This window comes from Numida meleagris, chromosome 10 (genome assembly GCF_002078875.1).
Source record: "Numida meleagris isolate 19003 breed g44 Domestic line chromosome 10, NumMel1.0, whole genome shotgun sequence".
NCBI lineage: Eukaryota > Metazoa > Chordata > Aves > Galliformes > Numididae > Numida > Numida meleagris.
In genome coordinates this window covers 18668727-18679166 of record NC_034418.1, presented here as the reverse complement: position 1 = coordinate 18679166, position 10440 = coordinate 18668727, and the positions used below count along the sequence as shown (strand labels likewise).

Below are 10440 nucleotides of genomic sequence, written 5' to 3'. Positions count from 1 at the left end.
GGCCCGGGGCCGGCGGCGGCTCAGCCCTCAGCCCCGTACCTGCACCAGCCTCATGGGGTAGGGCCCCCGGTGGTTCTCGAGGCAGCTGATGGGGGGGATGACCCAGTCCCTCTTCTGCCGCCGGAGGAAGCCAGAGTCGTGCTCGGGGAAGGTCAGCACAGCCGGTGTCATGTCCTGCAGGAACAGCAGCTCGTCCTGGTGCCTGCGGCAGCGCAGAGCAGCCCAGAGGCACCTGCTGCTCTCAGCCCCAAACAGTGGGGCTGCGGTGACCATAGGAACATCACTTCACCTGCAGGTGCTGGTGCTTGTGCCGGTGCCGGTGCCTTCCCACTGTCACCCGGGCTGAGTGCCTCTTGCCCATGGCATCCCGCGCATACACAATGAAGCTGATCTCTCTCCCATGGAGCGTCAGTGGCCGTTTCGTCGAGACGACGCCATCCACGTTCACCTTGAAGCGTGTGTCGGCCGGGACATACACGACCCACGGCCGCCCGCTGCAGGCTGCAAAGCTCACTGCGGGCAGGGGGAGAGTGTGGGCAGGGGCACCCCACCAAGAGGGACCCACCATGCACAGCGCATCCCCGTGCACAACGGTGTGCACAGGAAAGCCCAGGCATGGAGCATCCCTGCACACTGCACCATGTGCAATGCAGGCAGTGCATGGCCCACTGTACAATCATAGAATCATTCAGGTTGGAAAAGACCACTGAGGTCCCCAATCCATCCCACCATGACCATTAACCACATCCCTCAGTGCCACATCTCCACAGTCCCTGAATACTTCCAGGGACAGTGACTCCACTACTCCCTGGGCAGCCTGTGCCAACGCATCACCGCTCTTTCAAAGAAATTTCTCCTAATACCCAAACTCATTGTTATCCATCCTTGCCACATGGCATGGTGTGTCCATGCAGCACATGTCCCCACGGCACAATGCATGGCACACCACTGCTGCCCTGCCCGTGGCAGTGGGCAGAGGGTGCTGTGCTGCTGCTCCGGTTGCTTTTCAAATCAAAACAAGGGCTGTGCCTGGCTCAGCTATGCTGGCATACAGCCATCCCAGCAGCCGACTGGGGTATGGATCTGTGCAGTGGGGAACGTGCACCCAAGGGCGTGTGACAGCAGCTGGGGCACCCCATGCTGCCCAGGCACCCGTAGGGACCTCCATCCCCTCTGCTGCTTGGAGTTCCTTGGGGACAGATGGCACCCCGGTGTCACCCTGCTGGGTCACGGTGTGAGCTCCAGCACTGACCACGCAGGTCTGGCACTGCTCGCAGCAGGGACCGGCATGCCAGGGCCGAGGACAACCCACACAGCACAGCAGCGAACAGCAGCATCACATGAGCCATGGCCGCGCGGCCGGAGCTGCCAGAACAAACGCTCCTTTGTCTGGGGATGTTTTGTTTGAGCCAGCAGCACCCGGCCTGGGTCCCCCTGACCCGCGCACCCTTGGCTCTTGCATGGCTGTACAGCACGCGGCGTGCTGCCGTGGCACAGCAATGTGCTCGGGGTGGGAAGCACGGAGGTGGGCTCCCCAGGGGCGGCCGTCACTGCTGGGACCTGTCCCACCATCCCACGTTACATCAGCCCTCAGGCAGCCCAGGAATTCAGAGACAACAAGGGAGGGGGTGATGGCAGAGCTGGGCTGGCTGCTGCTCACCCACCGCCGTGCCCCGCTCCCTGCGGGTTGATGCCAGCCCAGGCGGGACCCCCGGCCGGGCCGGGGCAGCCGGTGGTGCCGGCTGTGCAGGGATGTGCTGGGGCATGCCGGGCGCTCCCGCACCGTGGGCTCGCAGCGGGGAGGTGCCCCATCCCTGAAGGCAGCCGGCACCTGGCACCCGGCCGGCGGAGCGCACCGTGCTCAGCACCCGGCCCCGCACCGACGCGGTGCAGAGAGCACACCGCGCTCAGCACCCGGCCCCGCACCAGTGCTCAGCGCCCGCTCTCCTCCTCGGCACCTGGATGTGCACAACCTGTTTTTCCAGCTCCGCACTTGAAAGCCAACTCCTCCCAGCCCCATTCTCCCCGGGGCACAGAGCCAGTGGGGCCTCGGCAAGGCGTGGGGCAGGGGTCGAGCTCAGGAGCTCCTGCACTGCAGGAAGCAGTTGGGTGCTCCTGCTTTCCTGGACCCTCAAATGCATTTGGCCATGGGGCCAAAATCAGCGAATTACCAGCTCCAGTCTGGGGCAGGGAGGTGAGCACTCCACGCTGGGTTGGGACCTGGGGACACTAAGCTACCCCCATTCCGCTGTGACACAGGAAAGTGTCTCACCCGGGCTGGGCACGGGGTGAGTCACAGGCACAGCCAAGTGCCACCATCCCAAGGTTCCCCCCTGTCCCCACACAGGTTGTGCAATGTGGCTGTGCCAGGGCGGAAGCTGGTGGCAGGGGGAGGCACACGTCAGCCCATAAGCAGCCAGGGTGAAAGTGCTGCAAGAGTGCTGTGAGCCACACGTCCCGCCAGGGACTGACGTCACCGAGTTTCACCGTGACTTCAGACTCTCAAGGTTTCTCCCATTCGGGGCTGATCCGGGATCTGCGCAACCGGGGAGTGTCACACCTGGCCGCAAACCTGTGTTCTTCCCATATGGTGCCATACCCCATATCCCACACAGCCGAGGGCTCCTTGAGAGCTCCTTCCTGGGATCTGCCATCCCATCCCCTACCTGGGGACCCTTTGTGCAGTAAGCGAGGCTGAGCACAGCCCCAGGGATGCGGGGCAGGTGCAGTCCGTCCTTCCCTTGGGGCGTGGGGCAGCAGCAGCCCCGGCACCCATCAGAAAGCATTGTGCCGTGCAGCTTTTACAGCTTGCATTAACATGGAGGAAATTGCTCCTTTCTCCACTGAGCCCTTTCATCAGCCGGGCAGCTGCAGCGCCGTCGGGGAGCCCAGAGCTGCACCCAGCCCGGCCCCTGCAGCACCCACTGATGTTCACCACCCCAGCGCCGCGCGGGGCCAATCCAGACCTGTCTGACTGCAAACACAGCGCTCGGCTCATCGGATAATTACAGGGCAGCTCATCAGCCTGCCCGTGCTGAGCCACAAATAGGGCTTTTGAAGGGCTGCACGACACAGAGGGCACGGCAGGATGCTCTGTGGCCAGGCATTGCCACAGCAGCGTTGGCACGCGTGGGCAGACCCAGACACCCTCCACCCACACACCTCCTCTGTCCCCAGCCCCAGACGGGAAGCGCTGGTGCTGGGCCACTGGGGATTTCCGGCTGGGAGCCAGCATTGCGTGCTGGGGAAGTGCCTCTCCGCACGCAGCTGCTCGTCACCCTGGTGTCAGGCGCTGCCACAATGGGCACAGCTCTGGTAATGATTAACCCAAGAGAAAGCTAACAAGCACAGAATACATTAGGTACAGTGCAGGGTTCAGCTCCCAGCTCCGATACTCCCCAGCATGGGCGAAACTCAGACTGGAGCTCCTCAGCCACCCTTCCCAAGAACCACCGCCTGCACCCACGCACAGCTCCGCACCAGGATGGGTGCTCGGTGCTGGGATGTGGGCTCGGTGCTAGGATATGGGCTCAGTGCCGAGATGTGGACTCGGTACGAGCTCAGGGCCGGGCTCTGTGCCCCACACCCAGCCTGCCGGCCCGAACAAGCCCGCTCCGCCTGAGTCAGCGCCGCCCGCCTCGGTGCTGCTGGGAGAGGCACCCACTGCCCCCGCGCGCCCTCGCCCCAGCACCTGCACCACCTGGCTGCTCGGGGAGCCAGGACATGTAGGCATGGCTCTGTGTGCCCATGGCCACCGACATTGAACTGGGCAGAATGTGGCCGGCCCCAACACCATGCATGGCACATGGGCACGTAGCCACAGCTTCGTTCCCCACAGCCACCCTCGGTGCCACGCACCCAGCCCACCCCCACAGCCATATTTCCATGCTACTTTGCTGTGCACTGAGCTTGTCCCAACAGGAACACTTTTGTCCTTGGTGCCAGCCACCCTTAGTACCACGCACTGAGCTTGTCCCCACATCCCCACGCCTGTCATCACCTTTGGTGCTATGCAACCTATCCCCACAACCACAGCTCTGTCCCATGTTTTGGGGGCACAGCTCCCGTACCCGCAGCCCCCAGCCGCCCCACGGGGCCCTACCTCGTCCCAGCTCTCTGCCCGCCGCCACGCTGTCCCGGGGCACAGTGAAGGCGAAGGTCTCAGCAGTAAAGCCGGGCTGGCAGGGGGCTGCCTCGTCGCACCGCCGGTCGCACACCTGCCCGAGAGAGGCGTCAGCCCTGTCCTCTGTCCCCTCCTGTCCCCTCCGTCCCGCCCGGCAGCCCCGCACCTGGAGCAGCAGCAGCAACACCAACACGGGGAAGCTCTGCGGGGCGGGAGAGCCCCACCGCCGCCCCATGGCTCAGGGACCGGGCCGCTACCGGTACCGCCGCGGACGGAGCTGCCGAGCGCTGCCGCCGCCGAGCGCAGGTGGGAGCAGCCCCGCCCGCAGGTGTTGGCCCCGCCGGGCCCCTCCCCGCCCCGCTCCGCCTCACCGGGGCCGCCCCGTCTCTCCCGCCCCGTCCCGCGGCCCCTTCCACTGGCACGCGTCCCACGGGGGTTGAGGGGCGGTGGAATCGGTCCCCTCCCTCCAGCTGCCGTCCCTTCTGCGAACTGCGGTTCTCCTCTCCGGCCCGGAGCTACGGGACGGGGCGAGCAGCGACCCTCAGCGCCACGGCCACCCCCGCGGCTGCAGCGGGGCAGAGTCCGCACAGCGGCCGCTGGGTTGTCCCTACCGAGCTGGGACAGCGGCTGAGCCCCGGCCGTGGTGCGGCAGCAGCACTTTGACGGCAGCGCTGCGCGTTTCCCCCAGGCACAGTGCTCAGCCGGCGTGGTTAATGCAGTTAAGTTGTTTAATACACTTATTGCTGAGCGCCAAGCAGGCAGAGCCCTAGGGATGGGGAGCGCAGGGAGTAGCACTGCCCAGCGCTGCACACAGGGGATGGGGCTGTGCCAGCCCTGTGTTCCCAGGGTACCTGGGTCGGGGGGGGGTTGGGGTCTGAGCCCTTTGGGGGCACAGGACAGCAGCGCCCCGGGGAGTTCGCCAGAATCACAGCATGAGAAAGAGAAGGAGCTTTAGGAAAAAAAAAGGAAAGCCACATCCTTTATTAAAACTTTAAAACTTCTACAAACCCCAGCTCAGCCCACTAGTACCATCCCACTACATTGAATTCATGTTTTCTTAAAAAAAAAAAAAAAGTTAAAACACACAGGAGGAAGCTAAGGCTGCTTCAGGCAGCACGGGGAGTGCAGGAGAGGGCAGCGTAGCCCCAAGGCACAGGCAGGGTAAGGCTTTGGGCAGCAGCAGGGCCCAGGGGGGGGGGCTACTCGTCGTCCTCCCCGCCGCCATAGAGCTCCGCCAGCTTCTTGAAGCGGTTGCCCCACTCGTTGAGGTAGTCATAGTCCTGGTCCTGGTCGGAGGCGGACGAGTTGAGGGAGCTGAGCGAGGTGGCCTCCGAGCCCCCGCCCTCGTAGTCGAACACCAGCAGCGAGTCGTAGGGGGGGGCCGTGGGGTCCGTGTCGGCTGCCTTCAGGTTCTGGGGGAGCAGAGGAAGGGCTCACCCACTGCTCCCCCTGGTCTCAGCCCTAGGGGACGGGAACACTGCGGGGCAGCCCAGCAGTGCCAGCACACGTGGTTGTAGCTGGGGCTCACCTCGTCGATGAAGTTTCCGATCTCATCAGGGTTGGCGGGCCGGGGCCGGTACTGGGGGGCGGCCATCAGCGAGGGGGCCACGTCATTGCGGATCACCTCGGGGCGGGCGTCCAGACCACGGTGCAGCTGGCTCAGGTCGTAGTCCTGCGTGGGGACAGAGCAGGATGAGGCTGACCCCCAGGAAGCACTGCAACCCCCCCCCCGGGCCCAGCCCTCACCTGGTCCTCCTCACCCCCGCCTTCCTCCCCGTAGTAGAAGATGTTGTCCCTCGTGTCATCCTCCGGCAGCAGCAGCGGCTCCTTCACCACCTTCCTCCTCCTCACCAGGAGAAGCAGCAGCAGCAGCACGACTGCAGGAGAGGAGCTGCATCAGCGCTTCACCCCCCATGCCATGTCCCTGGGTCACCCCCACACCCCCAAGTGGGTGGGCACTCACGCAGCAGGGCCAGCACGGCACCCAGCACGGCGAGCACGATGGGCACGCCTGTATCCACCTGCGGCTTCTGGGCACAGCTCTCCACCCGGCCCTGGCAGTCGCACACTTGAGCCCTGATGACGGTGACTTGGTCCTTGCCCTGGCGGTCGAAGAGCCGCAGGTAGACGCTGTACAGGTTCTGCTCCAGGGGCTCCGTCAGCCACAAGGCAACGGTGTCACCTGCATGGGACAGGTGACAAGCTTGACTTTGCCGCATCGGCTCATGTGGGACCACGTGCACCACCACCCTGAGTCCCCACGTTACCTCCATTGCCAACCTCCACCGCCCAGCTGTCCCCGGAGCCGTGGCTCAGCTCGGCGCGGAAGGGCCCCGTGTTGGGGGGCAGGTCCCTGTCGGTGATGGTCAGCACCTGGGGCACGGGGCTGCGGTTACAGATGACGATGTCGCGGGGCTCAGGCTCCGGGCCGTGGTCATTGACATCCAGCAGGGTAAGGAGCAGCGTGCCGGTGCCCGTGGCGGGAGGCAATCCTGCAGGGAGGAGTGGGGCAGGTAAGGGACCCTTGGCAGTGGGACTCCCATGCTGGTTGAAGGCTTTGTGGGCAATGCAGGCACCAAGCTCTGCCCTGGGGCTGAGCGGGACGCATCCCCCGTGACACCAGCAGCACGTGTCCTTCACATGGGACCACAGCCTGACAGGAACATGGGAACAAGGGCCCCTTTCACAGCCGCCGCACTCACCGTCATCCACGGCCAGCAGCACGGCCATGTAGGTGCTGTTCTTGGTGAACGGGGACTCACGGTCTAGCTGCTCCCGTGCCGTGATGAGGCCGTTCTCGGGGTGCACAGCCAGCCAGCCCGCGGGGTCACTGCCCACCACATACCTGCGGGCACAGCAGGTTGGTCCTGTGGGACATGGCAACGGGGATCCCCCTCCGACCCCAACCCGGCCCTGCTCACTTGATGCGCTGCTGCTGGGCTCTGTCGGGGTCCTGGGCCGTGTAGGAGGCGAGGGGCTGCCCCAGGGGCACATCCTCTGGCACCTGGGCCAGCCGCAGTGGAGGGTCAAAGGCAGGCGCCTCATTCACGTCCTCCACACTGACCGTCACCGTGGCCGTGGCAGTGGGCAGCTTGATGGCAAAGGGGGCTTCATTGACCACAGCCACGTGGAGCACGAACTGCCGCTTGGCCTCATAGTCCAGACCCTGTGGGAGGGGACAGGATGGGCAGTACCACCCGGGGCTGGTGGCCGTGGTATGGGGACAAGCAGGGGACACGCACCTTGGCCGTGCGCAGGACACCCTCGTTGCTGGTGGGGTCAGTGGTGATGGCGAAGGCACCGCCCTCATTGCCACGCACGATGGAGTAGACGGCACGCCACGCTGGCGTCTGTGGCTCGTCCAGGTCCGTGGTGGCCAACCGGGCCACTTCCAGCTCAGCCTCATTCTCTGGCACAGCCGCCTCGTACTGCACATTGGGAACGGTCAGCATGGAGCCCGCAGCACCTGGCACACCCTGCCCACGTCCCGGCCCCGGTACCGTTTTGGGGTCAAACTCGGGGGCGTTGTCATTGACATCCGTGATCTCAATCACAGCCAGCGCCGTCGTGGTCAGCCCTTGCCCATCCAGGTCGGCCGCCTGCATGGTCAGCGTGTACTCCCGCACACGCTGCGATGGACAGACAGACATCAGCACCCACAGCTGCACTCCCAGGACTGCCCCAGGGGCACGTGTCCCACCTCCCGGTCGAGGCCGCTGGCGATGACGCTGAGGGTGCCGGTGGCGCGGTTGACGGTGAACATGTGGGGATGGGGCTCCCGTGGTTCCTGGCTGAGGATGGAGTAGGCAATGACACCGTTGTAGGTCTCCACATCATCGTCGGCATCCGTGGCATTCACCTGCATCACCGAGGTGCCTGGGGGACAATGGGGGGTCTGTGTGAGCGGGGCAGGTGTGGAGGATGGGGCACTCTCATCCCCAAGAGGGACACATCCTGCAGGAGGCAGAGCTTCCCCACCGCAGCACGGCCCTACCTGGCAGCGCGCCCTCAGGCACGGAGCCCCGGAACACCTCCTGCGTGAAGTGGGGCTTGTTGTCATTCTGGTCCGTCACCGTCACTATGATCTCCATCGGCTCCTCCACGGGTTTGCCGTTCTCGGACACGGCATGGGAGTAGAGCTGCAGGGCAGAGGGGTGAGCACGGGGACAGCACGGCACTGGGGTGAGCCCGGCGCCCCGCAGCAGGGACCTACGTGGTACTTGTCTATGTGCTCCCGGTCCAGCGGCTGCGTCACCTTCATCCAGCCTGTCTCCTTCTCGATGGTGAAGATGCCCTCGGGGGGAGCGTCCGCCCCCTGTCCCGTGATGCTGTAGAAAATCTTCGCCTCCCGGTCCCGGTTGGATTTGATCTGGGAGGTGACGCGGTGCTGCAGGGCTGTGCCTCCCCACTGCAGGGCGAGCAGCCCCCCACGCACCCCCCGGGCATGGTACCCCAATCCGGGTACGGGACCCGTGCCCATGGCCAGCACTCCACTGCCCTCGATGCACACGGCCATGCCCAGCCCCAAAATCCCACCCAGACCTCTGGGAGATGCACACAGCCACAGCATCACCCACACCTCAGGGCCACTCCGTACCTGAACCAGATTTTTGGGGAAGGGGCCCCTCTCATTCTCGGGAACTTTGATGGGAGGGATCACCCAGTCCCTCTTCCGCCTCCTCAGAGCCGTCCGAGCGCCGGGGACATCGGGGACCTCCTGCAGGAAGGGGAGCAGTGAGGGAGCGGCCACACGCAGCAGGGTTGGGGACGGGGCCGCCGAGAGCGTTACCTGCAGGGAGCGCCTGCTCCGCGCGGGGACGGGGACCCGAGGGCCGCTGGCATCCCGGGGAGCCACGGGCAGCGCCTCGGCGTGTCCCGGTGCCACCAGCCCGACGTGGGGCTCCTCGATGTCATACAGCACCGCGCCGTCTCCAAAGGTCGCTGCAAGAGAGAAGGGTCACGGGGCTGGGAGGGGACGCAGCTCACCGCCCCCAGGCCCGCACGCCGTCCGAACGCCCGCAGGGCCCCACGTGCTCGCAGCCCAGCTCCAGGGATCGGGATTGGGAAGGTCAGAGCCGCTCCCAGCACGGGGGCGAGCAGCAGCAGGAGCGCGCCTTGGCTTTGTTGCTGAGATTACGGGAAATTCCTGGGCACGCAGCGCCCTGCCCCGCGCCTCCCACCTCAGCGTGTCCCCGCCTCGGGGCTCGCAGCTCCGACCCCCCCGCTCCGGGCAGCGGTTCCACCACCGCAGGGTCCCACACCTGCGGCCACGCTGCAACCCCGAGCCCCGGCCCGGCAGTGCTGTGGGTTTAGGGGATTAACAGCGCTAAGCTGCTCCGAGCGCGCTGCTGAGAGGCTGCCGGGGGCTGGGGGAGATGGGAGCGGGCAAGGAGAGCTGTGCCCGCGGGTCGCTGGGCGGGGGGAGACCCCTGGAGGGTCCCCTTATCCCCATACGGGGCTGGAGCCTGGAGAGAAACGCTGGCGGCCCTTTATGGCAGGCGATATGGAAGGTGCTGGGGCCGGAAAGGCCGCAGCCATACCACGGCTGGGACGCGAGTCCCCGTTCCACGGGCAGCCCCCCGCCCTCAGCTGTGGCGCTGGAGCTGCTCCCTGCAGAGGGGACGGGGCTGCAGCTCTCCTCCACTACCAGCTCAGGGGACAGAACCCCCACCCCCGTACCCTCAGGGTCCCTGGGCACCGTGCCCCCCTCCCGTTGGGGGCTGCGCCCCAGCCCTGCCCTGGTGCCAGCCCCACAGGCTGCAGGAGCCGGGCCGTGGGCAGCGGCACGCAGCACCCGAGCGGGCTGAGGTCAGGGCCTGGCACGGGGAGAGCACTTACAGCGAAGTGCTTTGAGTGCTCCGCAGCCATTAAGCAGCGCTGGCTGCGGCCGCGGTTCCCGAGCAGCCCCGCTCCCCGGGGACGCCGACGAGTAAACACCGCGAGCAGCCCCACCGGCACCGGGACGAGCCGCTGCCCTTCCCCGCCCGGACCAGAGAACGCGCCCCCGGGGCACCCGTTCCCAGCGCCCGTCCACCACCGACCACCGACCCGCGGGGTCCCGGCGCCGCCCAACAGCTCCCGGCCGTTCCCCGCCCCACGGCCGAATCGGAGGCACCGCCGGGACCCGAGCGGCACCCGCAGCCCCCACCCACGGCCCGGGGGACGCAGCCACCAAACGTCCGCCGAGGGCCGCCGCCGGGGGCAGAGGGCAGCCGGGAAAGGACCGCTCCCACGGCCCGGGGAGCGCGAGCAGCCCCCTCCCCACACACCCCGACGGCATCGCCGGGCCCCCGCCCCAGGGATCGGCGGGGAGGGGG

General features: G+C 66.4%; 2 protein-coding genes across 2 annotated transcripts; both read right to left on the bottom strand.

Moving 5' to 3' along the window:
- Positions 7–4468, bottom strand: LOC110404214 (cadherin-1-like). The gene is made up of 4 exons (XM_021408283.1): positions 4290–4468; positions 4103–4217; positions 290–513; positions 7–174 (listed from the first exon to the last, which is right to left on the bottom strand). The coding sequence occupies exons 1-4, from the start codon at positions 4356–4358 to the stop codon at positions 28–30; spliced, it is 555 nt and encodes a 184-aa protein (XP_021263958.1). The 5' UTR covers positions 4359–4468; the 3' UTR covers positions 7–27.
- LOC110404542 (B-cadherin) lies at positions 5183–9071 on the bottom strand (the record flags this gene model as incomplete). The annotated part of the gene is made up of 14 exons (XM_021408913.1): positions 5183–5535; positions 5652–5795; positions 5870–6000; positions 6087–6305; positions 6391–6615; positions 6826–6968; positions 7045–7289; positions 7366–7551; positions 7624–7752; positions 7824–7999; positions 8118–8262; positions 8337–8492; positions 8721–8840; positions 8913–9071. Coding segments are annotated over 14 exons (2391 nt in total), but the record flags the coding sequence as incomplete, so codon positions are not given.